The sequence below is a fragment of the Anabrus simplex genome, chromosome 6 (genome assembly GCF_040414725.1).
Source record: "Anabrus simplex isolate iqAnaSimp1 chromosome 6, ASM4041472v1, whole genome shotgun sequence".
Taxonomy (NCBI): domain Eukaryota; kingdom Metazoa; phylum Arthropoda; class Insecta; order Orthoptera; family Tettigoniidae; genus Anabrus; species Anabrus simplex.
The window spans coordinates 225,852,515-225,877,497 of NC_090270.1; the positions used below are offsets into that span (position 1 = coordinate 225,852,515).

At 37.5% G+C, this 24,983-nt stretch overlaps 2 protein-coding genes across 2 annotated transcripts in view; both read left to right on the forward strand.

Annotated features, from left to right (window-relative positions):
* LOC136876361 (galactokinase) overlaps positions 1–15,161 on the forward strand; it is a 323,016-nt gene extending 307,855 nt beyond the window's left edge. Inside the window, exon 9 of the mRNA XM_067150251.2 lies at positions 14,991–15,161. Within this exon, the coding sequence (XP_067006352.1) occupies positions 14,991–15,011 (21 nt within the window). The 3' untranslated portion in view covers positions 15,012–15,161. The remainder of the gene's footprint in view (positions 1–14,990) is intronic.
* The window catches only part of LOC136876363 (coiled-coil domain-containing protein 137), a 63,649-nt gene that overhangs the window by 25,345 nt on the left and 13,321 nt on the right, over positions 1–24,983 (forward strand). The window contains exon 2 of the mRNA XM_067150253.2: positions 17,045–17,333. Coding sequence (XP_067006354.1) covers positions 17,045–17,333 — 289 coding nt within the window. The remainder of the gene's footprint in view (positions 1–17,044; positions 17,334–24,983) is intronic.

The following is a 24,983-nucleotide window of genomic DNA, read 5'->3' on the forward strand; positions in this document are numbered from 1 at the left end:
AGATTGAAACCATATTTTCCCGTGTTGACTTAGTTAATATAACTTTAAAGCTTTCAGTTTGTTGTAAACACTAATTAGAACACACAAAACACTATCACATACCTGTACAAAATACACACTGTTAAACAAAGAATGGCATGTTTTGTTTTACAAGAACATCCTCAAATTCTGTCACATCACTTTAAATTATGTGCATATAAATACAATATTGTTTACATTGAATAAACTTGTCAGTGATTGAGAGTTGATGATATCTATATGTATAAAATAACTTGTCCTGACTGACTGACTGACTGACTGACTGACTGACTGACTGACTGACTGACTGACTGATTCATCATCGCCAAGCCAAAACTACTGGACATAAAGAAATGAAATTTTGGGGTTATATTCATATTAAGATGTAGGTGCTCGCTAAGAGAGGATTTTTGGATATTCCATCGCTAAGGGGGTGAAAAGGGGGGTGAAATTTTAAAATGAGTGTATCTATATCTCAAAACTCTAAAAGTTTACAGATGTAAAAATTGGTATTTAGAATCTTCTTTAAAAATAAAGAAACACGTATTTTTTTGTTTTCAGAAAATCCCAATAAGAGGGGTAAAAAGGGGGTTGAATGCCTTTAATCAGGATACAGGTACTTATATCTCAGAAACTGAAGATATTACAGACCTGAAAATTGGTACTTTTGATCTCTTTCAAAAAGAAGCACGTATTTTTTTGTTTTTGGAAAATCCAGTTAATGGAAGGGTGAAAATGAGGTGAATTTTAAAAATGTGTGCATCTATATCTCAAAACTCTAAAAGTTTACAGATGTCAAAATTGGTATTTAGAATCTTCATTAAAAATAAAGAAACACGTATTTTTTTTGTTTTCGGAAAATCCCAATAGGAGGGGTGAAAAGGGGTGAAAAAAGGTTGAATGCCTTTAATGAGGATACTTATATCTCATAAACTGCAGATATTACAGTCCTGAAAATTGGTGTTTGGGATCTCCTTTAACAATAAACACGTATTTTTTTTGTTTTTTGAAAATGCAATTAATGGGGGTGAAAAGGGGGTGAATTTTTAAAATGAGTGTGATCTATATCTCAAAACTTTTAAAGTTTATAGATGTAAAAATTGGTATTTAGAATCTTTTTTAAAAATAAAGAAACATGTATTTGTTTGTTTTCGAAAAATCCCAATAGAAAGGGTGGAAAAGGGTGAAAAATGGGTTGAATGCCTTTAATGAGGCTGCTTACATTTCAGAACCTGAAGATATTACAGACCTGAAAATTGGTATTTGGCATCTACTTTAAAAATAAAGAAATAGGTATTTTATCGTTTTTGGAAAATCCAAATAATGGGGGGGGGGGGGTGAATTTTTAAAATGAGTGTGTCTACATATTAAAACTTTAAATGTTTACAGATGTAAAAATGGGTATTTAGAATCTCCTTTAAAAATGAAGGAACACGCATTTTTTTGTTTTCTGTAAATCCCAATGGGAGGGGTGTAAAAGGGTGAATGATGGGTTGAATGCCTTTAATGAGGAGACATATATCTCAGAAACTGAAGATATTACAGAACTGAAAATTTGTATATGGGATCTCCTTTAAAAATAAAGAAACGCGTATTTTTTGTTTTTGGAAAATCCAGTTAATAGCGGTTAAACAGGAGTGACAAATTGGGGTGAATTTTTGAATGACTATATCTACAGAACATCTGAGAAACGTAAAATTTTATAGACATTAAAAGTGGGTATTTGGAATCTCCCGTAAATGTAAAGAAACACAGGTGATTTATTTTTGAAAACTCCACTTAAGGGGAACTAAAAAGGGGTGAAATTACAAAATGAGAATTTCAACAGTATATCTCAAAAAACTTAACAAGTTACACAAGTGAAAAATGGTATTTTTTATCTCTATTAAAAATAAAGAGACGTGTATTTTTAGCTTTCAGAAATACAACTTGGGTGGAGGGGGGGGGGCTAAATGCGACTGAAAATGGTGTTGAATTATTTTAGTTAGGCTACTGATGTCTCAAAAATGAAGATGTTACAGACGTGAAATTTGATTTTTTTCTATTGGCTTTACTATTAAAGAAACAAGTATTTTTTGCCGGAAAAATCACTTGGGGGGGGGGGGGGTGAAAGGAAGTGAAAAAAGTTATTTTTATTGGGATACTGATATCTCAAAACAAGGTGGTTTTTTTGCTAGTTGTTTAACGTCGCACCGACACAGATAGGTTTTACAGCGACGATGGGACAGGAAAGGGCTAGGAGTGGGAAGGAAGCGGCCGTGTCCTTAATTAAGGTACAGCCCCAGCATTTGCCTGGTGTGAAAATGGGAAGCCACGGAAAACCATTTTCAGGGCTGCCGACAGTGGGGTTCGAACCTACTATCTCCCGAATACTGGATACTGGCCGCACTTAAGCGACTGCAGCTATCGAGCTCGGTAAAACCGAAGGTAATAGACGTGAACATTGGTGTTTGGAACCTCCTTTAAACATAAAGAAACACACCTTCTTTTAATTTTTTGGGGGCGGAGGGGTAAATAAACTTAACGGCGGTGGGGTGTAAAAGGAGGTGAGACCAATTGATTTTACTGTTCATAATGTACTTATAAGGAGCCTCTGTTGATCAGGCGGCAGCGCGCTGGCCTCTCACAGCTGGGTTCCGTGGTTCAAATCCCGGTCACTCCATGTGACATTCGTGCTGGACAAAACGGATGCGGGACAGGTTTTCCTCCGGATAATCCGGTTTTCCCTGTCATCATTTATTCCAGCAACACTGTCCAATATTTCATTTCATTTGTCATTCATCGATCATTGCCCCAGAGGAGTACTTCGGCAGCGGCATAATTCCTATTGTCGCCGCTAGGTGGGGCTTTATTCATTCCATTCCTCACCCTGTCGAATGACTGGAAACAATGACAATGGCAGCAGATGTAATTTAGCGCCATGTAGCGGTCTTACATCTTGCTGTGGGGTCCAGAACATATAATAATAATAAAAATAATAATAATAATAATAATAATAATAATAATAATAATAATAATAATGTTCTGGACAGTCGTCAAATTTGCGGACCACGCTGGAAACGTGTCCTGGACAGGTAATGACTGAGAATTCAGTCCGGCCGCGGGTTCAGTATCGCCAAGGCACCCAAGACGACACCACACCAGATCTCCTGAAGGATTTGATCCATATTAAAAATGCTTATAGGAAAAGATGACAAAGATTTAGGGACCCAACTGACCGGGTGGAATACCTGGGCCTAGCCCGGGAAGTACGAAATCGATTGCTGGACAGAAAGATTGAAAAGTGGGAGGAAACTTGCCGTAATCTATTAGAAAACGAGTCAGATCGCGAATATTGGCGGATTCTCTCAGAAAACGAGTCACATCGCGAATTTTGCCGTATTTTATATAAAACAATAAACATTCAATTATAAATTTCAGTATAATACCGTTGCGAAGCACGGGTATCTTGCTAGTTATGAATAAATAATTATTTTAATAGTCCTCAGCTGTCACTTTATTAACTTATAGAAATATTTCTGCACTTATCTAAGCTGATAATCATCTGTTACTTTCAGCAACTGCATCTGGAATGCGGTCAGTGTCCTTGTCTGGTCCAGGTAGCTAAGAGGGGGAGGGAGTGGAAAATTCTGTAGGCAATGAACTCTGTTCCATAGAGAGGGGAGAGGAAATAGGGGAATGAGCGGAGTTTTTTGGGCAATAACTCTGTCCGTTGGAGAGAGGAGGGGTATGTTGCTTCTTCATGTTATAATGTATATTTGTGAATTAGGGAGTAAATGCAAGTTAATGATTTTGATGAAATAAAAGTAGTTTATGAAATTAAAGAGTACCGTTATCTTGTAAGACATTATTTTTAGTGATAAATAATAACCTAAAAATCATCTTGAGTAGCGAAAGATGGTGCATAAATTCAGAGAATTTACTATGGATAAGAATATCCTAACCACGTTCTAGACATTTAAGTCAGAATAGCCTTCTATTGGATTCATTAGGTGTTAATCCAAAAAGTGTAAAATGTTGTTCAGGATTTAATTAAGTAGAGCAAAGAGGTGGGGGGATAATTTTTTATATGTGTATGATCATTGAGGTTGGTACTGCCTCCATGGCTAAAATGGTTAGCATGCTGGCCTTTGGTCCAGAAGGTCCTAAGTTCGATTCCCAGCCGGGTCGGGAATTTTAACCTTCATTAGTTAATTCCAGTGGCTCAGAGGCTGGGTGTGTGTGCCGTTTTCAGCATTAGAATTCATCACAGATGCGCAAGTCGCCTAGGCCTATATGGCGTCAACTCGAAAGACCTGCACCGGGCCATTATTATTGAGGTCGGTGTGGTTATCTTTATTTGCAATGTAAATTTCAATTGCTTCTTTAATATTCAAAGATTTCGCTTTATTTTCTGTGTGTAAAATTTTTAGATCTGTGTTGATGTCTGTGAATTGTCATATGTGCTCTCCAAAGGCTGAGTGCCGACTGTTTCCAATCACATTTTTGTGTTCTGTCTATCTTGTGTAGAAATTACATATTGTCTGGCCTATATATGTGGCATTGCAGTTAGGTTCTTGACACTGAAGTTGGAGCTGTTTCTAATGCTTTTCGAATGACTTTCCTCAGCATCTGACTCTCGTGATATGAACACGTTATGTCTTGTATCCATTAACAACATTACAAAGGCAGTTTAGTGTAGGCCTAATGCGGTCATATAATACTAAGACTAGGACCTCTGTAACATCCATCATGGAGCTTCAGTAAGCAAGTAACAATGTTGTACTGTCACAGTCTGAAGAAGAACTTAAAGTTTCCTAAATACTTTCACCTAGGTATATCAAAGGCTGATACTTAAACTAAGCATGAAGCATAATAGTCAATAAGCAACTTCTACAAAATGTTGACTGCTTTTCATTTCTAGAGAGCCACCTGTTTGCAAATACCACTATTGATATGCAAGTTCATCACTGCCTTGAATGTGCTGCGGTACCATTTGAGAGGCTATGAATCAGAGTTTTCAGTAATCATTCTTTGCCTTAGTAGCTTTACCAAACTTCTCGTGTACAAATCTGTTGTAATCCTGACTTTCTTTATATGGAATTCCCTGTGGGGTGGGGGGCGCAGACGAAGAATACACCCACGGTATCCTCTGTCTGTCGTAAAAGGGGCAACACCCCTGTGGGTGGGGAATGCAGACAAAGAATACACCCACGGTATTCCCTGCGTGTCGTACGAGGCGACTAAGAGGCGCGACCAAGGGATGTTTTTTGGAACCGTGACATTACCAGTAATTATTACCATCACGTGAGGAACACCATGAGTTGACGTTACTTGCGATGAGTACCACTATGTGAGGAACACCATGGGTCTGCGATTAGTATCATTAGGGGAAGAGCACCATGGGTTTACATTACCTATATCACGGTAAGAATAATGCATATTTGCAATAAGAAGTTTTTTAGCCAAAATATATGGACGGAGAGAGGAAATGATAAGAAATCTATACAGTACATAGCCTAAGTGGTTCTTACAACTCTAGAAAAATAATTTATGTACTCCCTTTTTTTAATACTAGAAAATCCTAAAAGCCTATCCCGTTGTTGCTGCTAGACCTATCTGTGTTAGTGCTATGTAAAGCAACTTGTAAAAGCAAATTTAGGTTACTAGCGGGCACCTTGGATTTGAACGCATAGTGAACCGGCTTGAGATCCAAATTTACACTTTCAAAAGACAGAGTCTAAAACATAGTAGTGTCCTCAGTCAAGGCTTTACTGTTCCTTTTAATACTGTGGTGAGGTGAAGCAAATGTATAGTCTAGAAAGAATGAAGGGTGATGTACAGTACTTTAGATGGGCATGTCATGTGCGAAACGAGCACCAAGGTGAAAAGGAAAGGCCGAATCACTGTATGCAGTTAATAAAAATGTAGGTGTTATCGGAAACAATTTTGAGAGGTATAAAACAAACTGTGTGAACACTTCACATGGATAGTTTTTCTAGGTGATGGAATAAACTGTGATCCGATGTAGATATCAGTGAAGGATCTTGGAAGGGCATAGGATGGGACCACCTGCAGGCAAATGGTGGACGTAAGTAACCATTATGACAGACTGATGGCTCTGTATAGAACCAAATGCTGGCCCTAGATGAAAACATAAATAGGTACTTCATGCATTGTATATGAAAATGCTGCAATAATGCTGCATTGGCTTGACTCAGCTAGACAACTAAGGTTAAGTTATGAGTAGGTTCCCACCTTCCAATACTTATCAATTTCTGTATAATAGGTTTATTAATTACATAATATAAACCATCTTAATCTCTAGTACATGTTTTGTTCCGATTATGGAACATCTTCAGCTAAAATTTGACAAAATGGCAAGACAATTAAAACACATTTATGTTATTATGATACAAAAGCTAAAAGATATGACAGAATGGCACGAAGATTAAAACATATGATTATGATGATGAAATAAAGTTCATTCATGTTGGTTAAAAATTCAACAAGTCAGTGTTCAAGTGACGAAATAAAATCGGCGATAAGGTTCTTCTTTATGTTGGAGACGTGTACATTTTGTTAATCTTGAAGATAAATCGGAGAAATACAAGATTTTCTTAACGTATGTTTATCGGGGGAACTCTTGATAAAACAACCGTAGTTAAAGTTGAGTTGTGGTTAGATTATTAAAATGAGTCTGAAACGAGAAAAGAATGTGTCAGTTATTATGCATAAAAAAGAATATATTGAAAAAACCGAAGCATTTTTTTCAGATAATACTTTCACAAAAATTAAAAAAGACCCGACTAACTCTGTCCAAAAAAACTAAAACAAATACTTAAAAACATTAATTTCATCCTTAATGAGAACGAAATACCAAACCTAATTAATATGAATCCAAAACTACCAACAGCAAGAGCTTTGCCTAAGATACATAAAGCTGACACACCCATAAGACCAATTATTAACTTCAGAAATAGCCCCTCCTATAAAACCTCTAAATTTATCAATAGCTTTCTAAAAACGTACTATACTATCCAAAGCAAAACCACAATCAATAATTCAATAGAATTTTGTAAAATTATTAAAAACACAAAATTAAAACCATCTTTCACCTTGAACTCATTCGATGTTACTAATATGTATTCTACGATCCCCACGAAAGAAACTCTAAATATAATTAAGAACAACTTAAAGACACACAGAAAACTTAGTAACCATGAAATAGAAGAATTTATGTTACTCCTAGAATTTACACTTAACAATAATTACTTTTCCTTCAATAACACAGTATATCAACAAAGTGGTCTCCCTATGGGATCTCCAGCGTCAGGTATCCTTGCTGAAATATACATGGATCACTTAGAAAAACATAAAATTTTAAATGATGAAAAAGGTATCATTATCTGGCTAAGGTTTGTCGATGACATCTTTGCAATTATAGATGAACAAATCAATAGTAGCACTAATTTATTAGACCAGATCAACAATTTGGACCCTTTCATAAAATTTACGTTAGAAACCGAGAACAATAAAAAACTAAATTTCCTTGATTTAACAGTCGAAAGAAAAGAAGAAAAGTTGGCCTTTACAATCTTTAGAAAACCGACTCAAACTATAAATACCATACGAAAAGATTCGTACCATCCCGAAGCACATAAAAGGAGTTCCTTTTTAAGAGGCGGCCGGAGTCAGTTCTAGATTCACATTTTATTTCAAAATATCGCCACTAGCCTCGTTGCTGTCGACAGCTAACTCCACTGATAGTTACATCGCGGGTGCAAAAATGGCAGTAAGACAGGCCAAGGCCGAGCGAGCGATTCCCCTCTCACCCTCCAGCGTCACATAGTCTGTCACCAGGAAGTTGTGATACAGTACTTGCACGGAGCTGATGGTGTTGACATTTGTACCGAATGCGAAACATTCCAGGAAATTATTGAGCATGGGTTAGTGCTGAGCAAAACAGTCAAAATAAGGTACTGTTTCCGACAAATATGAATGAAATGGCGTATGGCTTTTAGTGCCGGGAGTGTCCGAAGACAAGTTCGGCTCGCCAAGGTCTTTTGATTTGACTCCCGTAGGCGACCTGTGCGTCGTGATGAGGTTGAAATGGAGATGACACATACACCCAGCCCCCATGCCAGAGAAATTAACCAATTATGGTTAAAATTCCCAACCCTGCCGGGAATCGAACCCGGGACCCCTGTGACCAAAGGCCAGCACGCTGGACACTGTTTCCGATGTTGAAATGAAGTAGAGCATCAATCCCGTCCCCGCCTCACGTCTTTCCCTGTACCGGCTAGTCAGTGATACATAATTCGTATAATTCTATCCAATGAAAATACAAACTGATATAACAGAAGTTAATTCATTTACGAATTTTAGTCACACAGTGACACTTTGGACATACGATAAATATTATATATATTATAACGCGACCAAGAACGGAATTTTCCAACAACCCTGAGTAAAAAAGGAGCCTTACAAATTTGTAACAGTTTTTTCCTCTTGGAAACAAACAGTTCTGAAATATATAAACAATGTATAAAACATCCCATTGCATATTGTGTTAAAATTTGAATTCGATAAAATAACTTGTTTTCGGAGACACAGAGGTGCCGGAATGTTGTCCCACAAGAGTTCTTTAACGTGTCGACCTTCCAATACCACCGCCTGCCAAGGGGCAGAAGGCCTGCGTTCCATCTTTCGAGCCGTTGTGAGAGTCTCTTTGTCTTTACAAAGACGGATTTGAAGTCGTATGTTTTCGTATAAGTTTTAAATAATAAATGTTACAGCATCTAAATATCCATTAGTTCTGTATTTCATGACTTGAGTGGAGTGTAATTAGAGTAACTACTAAGCTCAAAAATATACCACTTCATTCTCGCTCTCGGTGACGTCAGGCGCTTTAGCCAATAGCAACGCTGCTCACCGGAATGACCTATCTGACCTGTGAGTTATTCCACTTACGTTGGATAACCCAATTTCCAAAAAATAAAAGGACTGTAAACGACGGTTTTGTATACCTACCCGTTATGAAACTCGGAAACGGTGCTGGTAAAGAACGCAACAGCTGAGGGGCACTGCAACTTCCCTCTGTAGGTGGGGGTAGTAGAATAACACCCACAGTATCCCCTGCCTATCGTAAGAGGCGACTAAAGCGGGCCCCATAGGCTCTGAACTTGGAAGTCTGGGTTGGCGACCACAGAGCCCTTAGCTGAGTCTTAGCTTTATTTCCACTTACTTGTGCCGGGCTTCTCACTTTCATACATCCTTCTTCTTCAAGTGACATCTCTTTTTTTTTTTTTTTGCTAGTTGCTTTACGTCGCACAGACACAGATAGGTCTTATGGCGACGATGGGGCAGGAAAGGGCTAGGAGTGGGAAGGAAGCGGCCGTGGCCTTAATTGAATCGATTTCAGAAAGCAGTCAAGTGCCAAAAAATGGAAAAATGGGTTATACGCACATTTTGGTGTCGAAACCAGTCAAGAAACGTCGTCCAATAATAGACAGGCATTACGTTGAATTTCGTATTTAGTTCAGAAACCAGTTAAGTGACACCGCTTGGCTGGTTTCTGCGATAAACTGCTGGTACCTTTCCGGTTGGCGCTGCTCTTCTAAATCCAGAATAACCAGCTGTTCATCTGTTTTTGTTGTCATTGTTGTGTTTCTGGAATCGCATGTTCCTAGTTTTGTAAACAACTGATTCAAAAAGTGTTTCTTTTGTTCAGTGCAGTGTTTTTTATATTCTTAGTAATATGCCTCACCTCTGTGGTGTAGTGGTTAGTGTGATTAGCTGCCACCCCCAGAGGTCCGGGTTCGATTCCCGGCTCTGCCACGAAATTTAAAAAAGTGGTACGAGGGCTGGAACGGGGTCCACTCAGCTTCGAGAGGTCAACTGAGTAGAGGTGGGTTCGATTCCCACCTCAGTCATCCTAGAAGTGGTTTTCCGTGGTTTCCCACTTCTCCTCCAGGCAAATGCCGGGATGGTACCTAACTTAAGGCCACGGCCGCTTCCTTCCCTCTTCCTTGCCTGACCCATCCAATCTTCCCATCCCTCCACAAGGCCCCTGTTGAGCATAGCAGGTGAGGCCGCCTGGGCGAGGTACTGGTCATTCTCCCCAGTTGTATCCCCCGACCCAAAGTCTGAAACTCCAGGACACTGCCCTTGAGGCGGTAGAGGTGGGATCCCTCGCTGAGTCCGAGGGAAAAACCGACACTGGAGGGTAAACAGATTAAGAAGAAGAAGTGACATGTCTGAAAATTCAGAAGCGGGTTCGAATCCCACTGTCGGCAGCCCGAAGATGGTTTTCTGTGGTTTCCCATTTTCACACCAAGAAAATGCTGGGGCTGTAAATTAATTAAGACCACGGACGCTTCCTTCCAACTCCTAGGCCTTTCCTATCCCGTCGTCGCCATAAGACCTATCTGTGTCGGTGCGACGTAAAGCCACTACTGTAGCAAAAATAAATCAGAAGACGAACCTGTATCTAAAAAGGAAACGAGGAGTGGTAGACAAACAAACTCACACGCGTAATATTATTCGGAATGCAAGGGGAAAAGGAGAAGGTTATATTTCTTACTCAGACAAGGAAGTACCTGGTCTGAGCCCTACATTATTCTTTGTTATTGTTTGTTTTAGGTGCCCATCAATATCAAGAAGATACGTGAACTAAATGCCTTAAAACCTTACCTGGTGGAATATGAATACTTTTATGACAGCATTTTACAATAGCCTACTGCAGAGACAGAATGTGCTGTGGAGTTTGTTTATGCGGATTGTCATGATGAGCAGGCATTGCTGATTTCATCCTTTTGTATCAGCAATACAGTCTAAACCTATTAAAATATGTTTTTTTTAACAAATATGGAGTTTATGACAAAATCCCTTCAAAATTCAAGAATCATCCCATAAAAATGTTTGCAACACTCGTTTATTTCAGAAACTAGTTAAGTGGAAATTTGTTCCGGTTTTTTTATGGCAAAGTTAATAAGCACAACATATTTTTCCTTAGATAGAAATTATTAAGAGATATAATACTTTCAAGCTAAAATATTAAAACCCCTACCGTCAGGTCCCGATTTCAAGTAGTTAACGCCCTGGGCAAACAATGTTTAGCCGCCCGCCCCTCTGCTCGTTCTAAAAAATAATTAAATATTACAGTTTTCAAGATTATGAGTTTTTAAACAGCACATTATGCAAATACAGTTAATTCTCATAATTAAAGTTATCAAGCCAAATAAAGATAACAGCCAAATAAGAATGAGGCTGTTTTTATTGTTATTTAAAAAGCCGTTGGTTCAGTTTGATAGTTTGTATGTAAGTAAATAATTTTAGAAATAAGAGACGTTTTCTTCATAAAATTTAAATATATAGATTAAATTCAGGTTTTAAAGTTAGAATAGTTTAAAATGTTATATATATTCTAATAAAATAATTGGAATAATTTGTGGAATGTAAAAGTAATTTGAATGTAATGAATTTAAGACGTAATTCACGCAGGCCATAATTACTCGATCCGCCGGCCGCCGACCCTCAAAAACTGGCAAATGCCCAGTCCGCCCATTTGTAAATCGGGGCCTGCCTACCGTAACATATTGTCTGATGCTAGACAGTTTCTTTCATTTTCCCAAAAATGACAGATTTGGCGCTTGACTTGTTTCTGAAATAATCGATTCAATTAAGGTACAGCCCCAGCATTTGCTTGGTGTAAAAATGGGAAACCACGGAAAACCATCTTCAGGACTGCCGACCGTGGAGTTCGAACCTGCTAACTCCCGAATACTGGATACTAGCCGCACTTTAGCGACTGCAGCTATGGAGCTCGGGTTTTAAGTATCTAGAACCGCCACTGCCCATATTGTAATAGGCTACAACTGATAGAGGAACAACATATATTTATAGCAATTTATTCTTATTCTACTAAACCTTAAAATAGCTTTATAAATGTATACACACAGAGACAATACAGAAACATTAGTAGCAACTACTATTCAGTATGCGGATTCTCAACCATTACTACATCTCTTTCTGTAACGTTACGCCATTTAGCCATTCTTTTAGTGAGATATGTTGTAGCTTATTCGAACTGACGATTCACCTCCGACCTACAATTACCAATAAAAATAAGTTCATTGTCTTAGTTTGAATAGTAAACATCACTGTGTCACTAATATTACAAAGACAATTCAATAAAGTCGGATAACACCTACTTCAGATAAGGCAGCTGTTCTAAGTTCATTCGCAATTTCATGGTGTTCTTCACCAACATATTTGTCATATTCTTCGGCGTGTTTTAAAGAATAATGTCGATGAATGTTAATTTTTTTTGCTAGTGGTTTTACGTCGCACCGACACAGATATGTCTTATGGCGACGATGGGATAGGAAAGGCCTAGGAGTTGGAAGGAAGCGGCCGCGGCCTTAATTAAGGTACAGCCCCAGCATTTGCCTGGTGTGAAAATGGGAAACCACGTAAAACCATCTTCAGGGCTGACGACAGTGGGATTCGAACCCACTATCTCCGGGATGCAAGCTCACAGCCGCGCGCCTCTAACCGCACGGCCAGCTCGCCCAGTGTTAATATTTTTAATAAAGTTTAATGTCTTAGTAATTATCAAGCATTTTGCCATTCCATTGCACTCGGTAAAAAGATACGGCATAATAAAACACGACAAAATATAACGTGCTATTGAGAGGTCATACCACAACTAGCGAGTAACAAAGTATTGTCAGCGTGTCCACTGCCGCTTGTTATGAAGCAAGGGTGAGGAAGCGACTGATAGCAGCTGAAGATCTCGCTCACCACATCCCTGCGTGGGTAAGAGCTAATCTGTCATCATCCCTCTTCAAGGACAAGGCGCTGCGGCATCTGACGAAAACTGGCTGAACTACCAGCACTAGAATTCGGCCGACACTCGTAAGTCAATAAGCAGAGCTTTATTAAAATCACGATTAAATATATAAAGAATCCCTCATTTTGAAGTATGTTAAAGTAGCCCCTTAGAGAAAAATATAAACTTCGCTACGGTATAGTTTGCTTCCAATTTGAACACCATCTTAACTTAAAACAAGTTTAGGAAAACCGCGGTTCAGAGCTCAATTTCATATGGAGATTCGATATTTTAATTACCATTTTATAACTATATTTGCATTTCTTTTTGAAATGTTTTTGCACTAATGAAAAGTGTATCACAGACTACCGTGCGCTATAAAAACAAAATAATTTTACCTTGTTCCGTTTCCTTATAAAAACTCTTACAAACTTTTGACCCATGTTACAACAACTACTGAGCTGGTGGCAGGCCGTTCCAGCTCCGGCCGCCTCTTAAGCATGTTAAATAGAGCCTTTAACATTCCTTTGTCCAAAAACGACCTCCAAAAAGAAATTAATCTCATTTACAAAATAGCGATAAGCAATGGATACACAAAACACTACATAGATAGATTAATGAATAAAATGAAGAATAAACCTCAAACGCAGCTGGTAAAAGAACATAAAAAGAAAAACTTAGCCACTTTTACTTATAATAATGGGAATATTTACCTGATTACTAATATTTTTAAGAAACTGAATTTTAAAATTGCTTTTCGCACCAATAACAACAATCAACGTTTAATTTTCAATCATCAAAGCATTGCAAGTAATAACAAATATTTAAATTCCGGGATATATAGGCTTAAATGCTCAAATTGTGCCAATTCTTATATCGGACAAACAGGCCGTAATTTCTTAGTAAGATATCAAGAACATATTAATGCCGAAAAACATAGGAAATACTCGGCCATGAGTCTTCATATGACCGAATATAAACACAGCTTTACATCGATAGAAAGGGACTTAACCATTCTACGAACGCTAAACAAAGGCAAATTAATGAATATTCTTGAAAATATCTATATTGAAATTGATCAGAAACGAAATCCCAACTAGAATGTTAACGAAATCACGGAAAATATAAATATATTATTAGAAGAGGCTACCAAATTAGACTCATCTAGAAAAACCATCAAAAAGGATCCCAACAAACAACCAACATACCTCCTTCCGATTAGCTCCACCCTACACAATAGTCCCCCTGCTTTTCCTTCCGTTTCCCCTAGCCTATCACAGCGCCGCTCCTCAGTTAGCTCCACCCTACACAACATTTCACCCGCTCTCCTCACGTCACTTACCTCTCCTTCCGATACTCCCCGCCCACCGCAAGTGCCTTACATACGTACACAGGACTCAGTCAGTTAATAACACGACATAAGGGAGGACGTCAAATACGACACGACCGACTATAAGGTAATCAACTCCATTATCCTTTATTCTCGCGAACATACATTTTTAACAAGGTTTTCTCCTTAAAATATCCTCTATTTTACTCATTCTTTTCTCGTTTCTCATTTCAGACTCATTTTAATAATCTAACCACAACTCAACTTCAACTACAGTTGTTTTATCAAGAGTTCCCCCGATAAACATACGTTAAGAAAATCTTGTATTTCTCCAATTTATCTTCAAGATTAACAAAATGTACACGTCTCCAACATAAAGAAGAACCTTATCGCCGATTTTACTTCGTCACTTGAACACTGACTTATTGAATTTTTAACCAACATGAATGAACTTTATTTCATCATCATAATCATATGTTTTAATCTTCGTGCCATTCTGTCATATCTTTTAGCTTTTGTATCATAATAACATAAATGTGTTTTAATTGTCTTGCCATTTTGTTAAATTTTAGCTGAAGATGTTCCATAATCGGAACGAAACATGTACTAGAGATTAAGATGGTTTATATTATGTAATTAATAAACCTATTATACAGAAATTGATAAGTATTGGAAGGTGGGAACCTACTCATAACTTAACCTTAGTTGTGTTGAGCCAATACGGGATAAACATGAGATTTATAAGCTGTCAACTAGACAATGCGAGGCATGACGCAAGATTCCCTCAATGACTGAATAAATGCGGTAATCATGCCTTCGATGATGCAGGTATGTACTTGGCAGCAGTGACACCTCAGTCTTCAAGTTATCATTGAGGGTTGCCTGCCTTGAAGATGCCTACAAACACGTTGGTTGGACGCAGCTCGCAAAACTCATCTTTTAGATTGTTTGAAGTTGAGGAAATGATGCAAGAACACAGACCCCACAGGATGATGATGATTTATGAGGTTCGTAAACTCTTTTAAACTATGCTTTTGTGTACTGAGGTCTTAAATGCTGACTGGTGATTTACAACAAAATCTGATGCTGAGCTTATGAAAGTAAATTTAGAGTTATAAATCTGAATTGTTCATGCAAGAAGTATTTCACAAAGTGAATACATAGCCTAAGAATATGTCAGCAAGAAGTTACTGCTGTGCATAATTAACCCTTTGCACTCATGTGTGTGTGATTTCAAAGTAGAAACTGTCCTGCTACCCCTTTTGCTTATAAGTATAAAAAGAGTTCAAAGAAGATCAAGAGCATGGTTTTTGGTGATGATGCAGCACTGATGGGGAACAAAAGACCCCATTAATATGTAGAGTGAAAGAATTGAAGATTGAGGAATGAAAGTTAGTAAAGAAAAAAGAAAGATAGTTGTGACAAGAAAGGAGAGGAATGGAAGAGGGTGTTTGAAAGTGAATGGCTAACCATTGGAGGTAGTAAAGGTTTAAATACTTAGGAAGTGAGATATTAGAAGTTGGGAGGATAGGCAGAGTGCAGTTAGCAGGAGGGTTCTTTGACTGGGATGGAGTAATGATGTGCCATTGGAACGCAGATAAACCCCTTACAAAAGCTACTTCGTATCAGTCCTGACATATAGGAGACCATCAAGGCCCAGAAGAAAGATGATGGTTGGAACAGGTAAAGGCAGATCTGGGAATAAGAGTGAGTTTGAACAGGAGTGGTGGAAGTCATTCGATCCAAACTTAATTGGAGAAGGGACAGAAGAAAAAGAAACTTGTATGTTGGATATGTTCTGACATCACCATCTCCTGTTGTGCAAGTAAGTTGAATCCTTTCTGACATATTGTATGAATTGAACACATTTTATCTTTTAGGAACTCTTCAACTATACTGTAAAGTAGTGTATATTTCCTATCGAGATGAAGAGCCTAAACAGAAAGCCACAACAAGGGACTGCATTGAGTTTAGTAACAGACAGAACATGGGCATGAGAAAATGAAACTTCATCAAGGTGTTTGCTTTGAGATGTGCTATACAGAAAGTAAAAGTAAATAAGAGAAAAATGACCTGTCTACAAAGTCTGTACTTCAACATTTGTGTATTCACGTAAAGTATTTTATTTCTGTTAGATATAGAAAGACACAACATTAAGAGGAAAAACACAGACAGGTCAGTGTGGAAAGAGGTACCAGAAGAGTAAAAGATGTGGAGGAGGTGTTTGTGGAAGTCATCCTATCCAAACGTAATTGGAGACAGGAAAAAAGGGAAAGAGCCTTTTCCTTTGTTTGTTTGTCTGGCTTTCTTCTTATGCTGTACTTTCCACATCAAGAATAAAGATTTGTCAAGATGTGTGTTGAAGCCTGTCCTGATGAAGCTGTGAAGCTTAAATGAGCTCATCAGGGAATGCAGAAGAACTGGGATTGATATAGTGAGGACCAATCTACCTGAAGCCGTCAATGTATGGAGATGGTCCATGTCCTTCTGCATTTACTTTCTATTTCTCCCTCTTCATACAATGACCTTTCTTTCCTGTTATGTGTTCCTTTCATTGTTCCTGCCTTTCAATATATGACTTAATTTGCACATGTTCATTTCCATTACCTACTTATTTCTGTTAGAGAATAGATAGCAATAAATCCACATGAGGAGAGTTATTGTAACCAGCCAAACTTACTTGACTGTTAAGGGATGATGTCAGAGTTTCTCCAGGGCATGGGCGTACATAGATTTTATGCATTTCATAGAGCCTTCCTCAACTTTGATCAATGTGATATGTATAATTTGTAGTTTTCAGAGCTACAAAAACCATAAATAAATCGATTTATATTTTATTGTCCATTACAGAGAATTTATATTTTAAAAATCCCATGTTTCAGTTTATCAAAGAAGATCAATGCCCCTCCCAGCTCTCCTGATGATCAAGACATCCCAAAGAGTGTGAAGCATATCATGAGACTTATGCAGGATGTTAAGGATAAGAAGTTTGTTCGCAAAAGGAAGAAGAAAAATAAAAATAAACTTAAACTGATCAATACAGCTGTAATGGCTGAGAAGGAATTGAAGTTGCCGGGAATGACGAGACCCGACAAACCAGCTCCTGAATTTGTCCAGAGACCTGGAGAGTCTAATTATTTCTTTATGCACAGAATTGAGAGGACTTGTCAGGTAATTATGTTTTGTATTTTAAATTAATTTATCATTTTTAAGTTTTCCAGTCTATTGAAACTAATATAATATACGAAATACTAGAAAATACCTGTAAAAGAAAACATTTGTCAATATGGCTTCACGTTGAGTGTTGATGTCCATCCTCTTGATGAAACTGGAAAGTAGAAACAAGCTCACAAATAGCTGAACCAAGCGAGTTGGAGGTGCAGTAAGCTGTATCCTTGTATTCGGGAGATAGTGGGCTTGATTTCCACTGTTGGCAGCCTTCAAGATGGTTTTCCATGGTTTCCCATTTTCACACCAGGCAAATGCTGGGGCTGTACCTTCATGGCTGCTTTCTTCTTATTCCTAACCCTTCCTTATCTCATCATCACCATAAGACCTATCTGTTTGTGTGTGGCGTAAAGACTTGTTAATAAGAAAATAGCCGAGGGGAAATGGAAGTAGAAGAACTGGGTTTGATGAGGAGGGAACCTATCTCTTTGAAGATTTTGGATTGTCCTTTTATGTCCTCATGTTTGTCCTTGTCTCATCTCCTGTTGCTTCTCGTACTGACGTGTAATTATCTTAATTCTGTTCATTGTACAAAAGGACAAGGACATTCTCCTCATCATCATACTCTTGCTATCTTCAAAGACTTTCTTTTGTAGGTTGGTTATGTTCTGGTTAAATAAAAGTTGATTACACTACTCATTTTGCTAAATGTAGGCATAATGAGCATTTGATTGACTCTACATGTATTACATGATCAGCATCTCAATCCATCAATTAATCAATTAATTAATTAATCAATCAATCAATCAATCAATCAATACTGACCTGCATTTAGGGCAGTCGCCCAGGTGGTAGATTCCCTATCTGATGTTTTCCTAGCCTTTTCTTAAATGATTTCAATGACATTAGAAATTTATTGAACATCTCCCTTGGTAAGTTATTCCAATCCCTAACTCCCCTTCCTATAAATGAATACACAATGAACGCAAAGAGGATACATTATGAACACAGAGCAAGAGTGATTTATGGCATGTCTGCACAGTTGCTCTGCACATGCTTAGCAGATGGTAGAAACTTCAAGTCACTAAACGGTGAACAAATAATGAATAAATATAATACAAAGTTGCTGTGCACATCATAAAGAACATATTCCCTGCCCTGAAAATATCAATTTTCAATGTAAATTAACACCTCACATAATAAATGAATTATTTACAACAACAAAATTTAACATTATTTTTTAAATGTGTACAGTGTAAGTGCATTCCTGATCAATGGTCGAGTCAAGAAAGTTTGTAGGAAGTGGACACAGCCGTGTTACAGCTCGACGTATTGTCCCCCTTGTAGTTTGCAATGAAAATTCATGTACAATTGAATCAGCTCCAAGATGCAGCTTGGTGATTGTTCCTCTTGTAGTTCACAATGAAACTACATGTACAATTGAATCAGCTCCAGAATGCGGCTTGGTGATACGTCCCAGATTCAATTCGTAGGTGGCAGGTTATCCTTGGTCAGTGACCAGTACACCAATTTGAATAGTATTTTGGGTAGTTTTCCCTTTAGTGGGGCATTGGGGCTCTGATATGTACTCCTTTGACCAGTGTGTCCAAAAGTGTTTTTGAGTCAGCTGGATCCGTTGATATCAGGAACTGATGTAAGCGATGTTCCTATGAGAAGATGGGCCGGTGTCAGCGCAGGAAGATTGTCTATGTGGACATTGGTGATAGGGGCCGTGAGTTAAGAATCACTTCAGTTTGTACTAGCAAATTATAAAATTCTTCAAAAGTCAATAATGCATCACCCATAACGTGCTTAAGATGATGTTTGGTGGACTTAACACCCATCTCCCAAATACTAGTGAAGTATGGCAAGTATGCTGGTATAAATATCCACTTCAATCTCGCTTCAGCAAAACATTCACTCAAATCATTTTGATTTTTCGTAAGGAATTTACTGAATTCTTTCAATTCTGAATAAGCCCCAACAAAGTTCGTACCATTATCAGATGATATTTTTGTAGGCATTCCCCAATGAGAAGCAAAGTGGCGTAAAGCCAAAATAGAACTTTGTTGTTAAATCTGAAACTAATTCCAAGTGGATGGCCTTTATCGAGAAACATACAAATAAGGCAACATAACACTTTTTGTTCTACTTCCTCTCCCACTTTTATCATTGATTTGAAATGGTCCAGCATGGTTGACACCATTTGCATGAAATGCTGGTGCAGGCATCCCATTAACGGGCTAACTTGTTTTGAGTTAGCCCTTAAGCACTTTATGCAGTCGTGGACTGTCTACGGGCTAAATTCCTGTCTGGGACTGGCCATTAACCACTTAACGTGGAGTGCCGTACACTGCACGCAGATTCCCCAGCGCTCTCTGTCACCAAGTGACGTGCATTGCATGTGCGTAGCAGCGTCTGCTTTGTGCTTCTATCTAGCTAATAGTCCTTGAACTATTACGAATGTAATAAGATATATCTATAGATGAAACATCAGTCTTTCATTTGATGTGTATACCTATCGAGTTCTTATCGATTACATATGATATATCGCGTCTGAAAAACCAACAAGTTCTGTTGTTGACATCATGGCAGCTAAACGTTTTCTTGTGAATTCGAAAATTAACTATGTTTCACCGAATGATGATACAGAAGGTTTGGATTCGTTAAACAAGGACTTGGATATAGAATTTGAGAGTGAAAGTAGTGATCGTGACATTGATGATGCTTTTGATACAGGGGCCGTAATGTTATTGATGATGGGTTTGTGTGAGAAGATATGGATAATTACAGAGGGCAAACAGAAATGTTTACAGCAGATTATGGGTCTCAGAATGCTGCAAAGAACTGTTTATATCCTGTGTGAAATTTTCAGTTTTTTTCTAGTGTCGATTTTATAAAGATGATAGTAGAATATGTAGATGTTTATGCTCAACGTCCTATGCGGTCACACGGTATGTTATTTCCATTCTGATCGAGGGTAAATGAATGTGTACCGGTTACTGTGGAGGAAATGTATGTATAGTTTATGCATTGTGTTGTTAATGAGCATAGTACAGAAACCTGAACTGAGGTCTTACTACTAAAAAAAACGAGAAAAAAAAAAATCTGGGTTCTAGCTACTTGGTTTAGCCATATGTCTTGTTTGAGAGTAATTTCAACCTGTTTTGTTACTGTTACTAAACCAATATTTTGTAAACTGTGAGGCCCACAGCCTCACCATGTGCTACTATTGTTCATTTCCATCTGCATCATTTGTTTTCTTCATTCCTTTGTTTCTTAGTTTAACACAGTTTTTAGTTTCAATTATTATTTTAAATTAACACCTGTTTCACTGAATTTTGTCGCAGTAAGTTGTTTTTTGCTACGCATATTGACGTAAATATTGTATATTTGTGCTAATTTTGTTTCCGTCTAGACTCCCTTTTGTTTGTTTTTTCATTTGCTCCTTCATTATGTTTTTTAGCATTTTTTCAACTTATATTATGTAAATTATTTCAACCCCCCTAATTTTTCACTGAAGATGGCTCAAACGAGCCGAAACATTTTTGAATTTGTTTACTCCGTCTAATGACGGAATATATAATGTATTGAATTAGGAGGATACTCTCGTTTTTCACCTTTGTAAAGTCAAGTAATCCTGGTAAGGGTCCCATACACTGGAACCATACTCTAGTTGGGGTCTCACCAGAGACAAATATGCTCTCTCCTTTACATCCTTACTACAACCCCTAAATACCCTCATAACCATGCGCAGAGATCTGTACCCTTTATTTACAATCATATTTATGTGATTACCCCAATGAAGATCTTTCCTTATATTAATACCTTCGTATTTACAATGATCCCCAAAGGGAACTTTCACCCCATCAATGCAGTAATTAAAACTGAGAGGATTTTTCCTATTTGTGAAACTCACAACCTGACTTTTATCCCCGTTTATCATCATACCATTGCCTACTGTCCATCTCACAACATTATTGAGGTCATTTTGCAGTTACTCACAATCTTGTAACTTATTTATTACTCTGTACAGAATAACATCATCTGCGAAAAGCCTTATCTTTGATTCCACTTCTTTACACATATCATTGATATATATATATAAGAAAACATAAAGGTCCAATAATACTACCTTGAGGAATTCCCCTCTTAATTGTTACAGGGACAGATAAAGCTTCACCTACTTTAATTCTCTGAGTTCTGTTTTCTAGAAACAGAGCCACCCATTCAGTCACTCTTTTTTTCTAGTCCAATTGCACTCATTTTTGCCAGTAGTCTCCCATGATCTACCCTATCAAATGCCTTAGATAAGTCAAGCACAATACAGCCCAACTGACCTCCTGAATCCAGGATATCAGCTATATCTTGCTGGAATCCTACAAGTTGGGCTTCAGTGGAATAACTTTTGCTAAACCCAAACTGCCTTCTATCAAACCGGTTATTAATTTTGCAAACATGTCTAATATAATCACAAAGAATGCTTTCCCAAAGCTTACATACAATGCATGTCAACTGACTGGCCTGTAATTTTCAGCTTTATGTTTATCACCCTTTCCTTTATATACAGGGGCTACTATAGCAACTCTCCATTCATTTGGCAAAGTTCCCTCATGCAAACAATAATCAAACAAGTACTTCAGATATGGTACTATATCCCAACCCATTGTCTTTAGTATATCCCCCAAAACCTTATCAATTCCAGCTGCTTTTCTAGTTTTCAACTTTTGTATCTTACTGTAAATGTCATTGCTGTCATAGGTAAATTTTAATACTTCTTTAGTATTAGTCACCTCCTCTATCTGGACATTATCCTTGTAACCAACAATCTTTACATATTGCTGACTGAACACTTCTGCCTTTTGAAGATCCTTGCATACACACTCCCCCTGTTCATTAATTATTCCTGGAATGTCCTTCTTGGAACCTGTTTCTGCCTTAAAGTACCTATACATACTCTTCCATATTTCACTGAAATTAGTGTGGAGCTATACTCCTCCCGCAGCACAGAGTAGCTTGGTAGCGGAAATCATATCACGCTGAGAAGTTAATTTTCCCTTATATAGAATAGCAATGCCTGTGACCACAGGTGCATCAATCTTTTGTAAAGTAAAACAAAAGCTAAAGGTTTCCGCCTATTCAATACTATGGATACGTGTGGATGTAAAGAGTCTTGATGAATGGTGTTTATGGTTTGTATAGTTTTTCTATAAATGTTGTAGCTAAGGGAATTGTGCTGTCTTGAGATTGTTAAGTCTAAAAAATTGATTTTATGTTCAGTTTCAGATTGTAGAGTGAATTTGATATATGGATCAAGTGTTTTAAGTTTGAAAGGGTGGTGGTGCACAAGTCCACAAACATGCTGCATATTACAGCATGGTTCATCGTGCATTCAATATCTCAATGTTAAATAAAGATCTTATACATGAATTAAACACCATCAGAAAATACAGCCAAGGCCAACGGATATAATAAACATTTCATTGAAAGAATAATAAATAAAGTCAGACATTGAATTTCCACCAACCTCACTAAAGAAGAAAAAACTTACAAAACCTTATTTTCCACTTTCACTTTTAATAGTCCACAGATACACCAGATTTCTAACATTTTCAAAAAACATGATATTAAAATATATTTTAAAACAAACAATAATAATGCATTAATTCTACAAAACACAAACTATAATAATAATAATAATAATAATAATAATAATAATAATAATAATAATAATAATAATAATAATAAAAAAAAATTCTGTAGATCAGGTTTTTATATGCTTAAATGTAGTAGCTGTCCATCGGCCAAACAGGTAGAAACTTTGTCACGAGGTACTTATAACATGTAAATTTATGTAAATATAATAGATTTTCAGCTATGGGAAAACATACGTATGATGGACTCAGACCATAAAACACCAAGCTCGATAGCTGCAGTCACTTAAGTGCGGACGTATCCAGTATTTGGGAGATAGTGGGTTCGAACCCCACTGTCGGCAGCCCTGAAGATGGTTTTCCATGGTTTTCTATTTTCACACCAGGCAAATGCTGGGGCTGTACCTTAATTAAGGCCACGGTTGCTTCCTTCCCTTTCCTAGCCCCTTCCTGTCCCATTGTCACTGTAAGACCTGTCTGTGTCGGTGCAACGCAAAGCAACTTCAATTTCAACCTTAATGAGATATCCAAAAAACCAAACCCTTTATTTGATCTATTAATTGCTATTTTCAATAAAATGAAATTAAGTACTCTAAACCCCCTTCCCTCCAGCAATCATCCACCATTCCACATCTCTCAGCCAAACCTTAGGCTACAACTTAGCTCTAATTTTTTTTTTTCAATGATCCATATTGGAAACAAATGAGCATCTCAACACTTTCCATCAACATCATTCTGTTCACAGTTGTTTCAGCTGAGCTGAATTCTAGATGATTCTTCAAGTGCTAGTATTTTAAGTGTTTCACCTGGTCTTGTGTGAAGTGCATTCTTCAAATTGGAAGAAACTGATAACTTACACAAGACATGGGATTGTGATGAGTGTTTAACATCCAAATCATTACTTGTTTTTGCACTGATTTTCAACAACACACGCTTGCTTCGTAAATTTTATCTGTAATTCATGTCTTGCCTTAACTTTTATCAATTTTGACTGATGATGGTCTCTAGCCAGACCAAATCTAGTTGGTACTTTGGTATGGTACTTTTTTAAGGTTACAATAAATAGTATTGAATAAGTGGAAACCGTTAGCTTTTGTTTTATATTATAATGCTGTTCAGTACGGAATAATTTGAAATTTATTACCTATGATTAATCTTTTGTGTTTAGTCAAGTAATGATCCGAGGAAAGTATTATGGGATGCTGTTTATTGCAGTCATAATCTGACTTTAAGTTTTGAGTATTCTTATGTTCTTGATTTGCTTACAACAAAGCTGCAATCTAAATTGATGGTTGCCAGGCTGAGTAGCTCAGACGGTTGAGGTGCTGGCCTTCTGACCCCAACTTGGCAGGTTCGATCCTAGCTCAGTCCAGTGGTATTTGAAGGTGCTCATATACATCAGCCTCATCTTGGTTAGATTTACTGGCACATAAAAGAACTCCTGCGGGACTAAATTCCGGCACCTTGGCGTCTCTGAAAACCGTAAAAGTAGTTAGTGGACGTAAAGCCAGTAACATTATTATACTTATTATTATTATTATTATTATTATTATTATTATTATTATTATTATTATTATTATTATTATTAGATTGATGATTTTAGTTCAGTATATTTGCAGTGTCATCAATACTAGATAACCTTAGTTGTAAAGTCAATAGCCTTGGGCTTTCCCACCATAAGACTGAATCTTGAAGAGATGCAAAATCAATCCCTCAAGACAACATATTTGCAGAATTTTCCCTGAGATACAGCATGGTACCAGTCACTTGGATTTGTCTATGACTGAATTTCTGACACATGGTTACTTACAAATATATATTTAAATGGTTCCATTTCCAACCAGCTGAAGAGTATGGTTAAGTCACTCCAGTAGTAGGAATGTGCAGCATAATTTTCCACCTTATCCACAAACCAAACTGCCGCTTCTGTTGCACGCATTTTAAGATGAGGTACGGTAATCGACTTCAGGAGTGCCACCTCGGACTTGGCACATAGTAG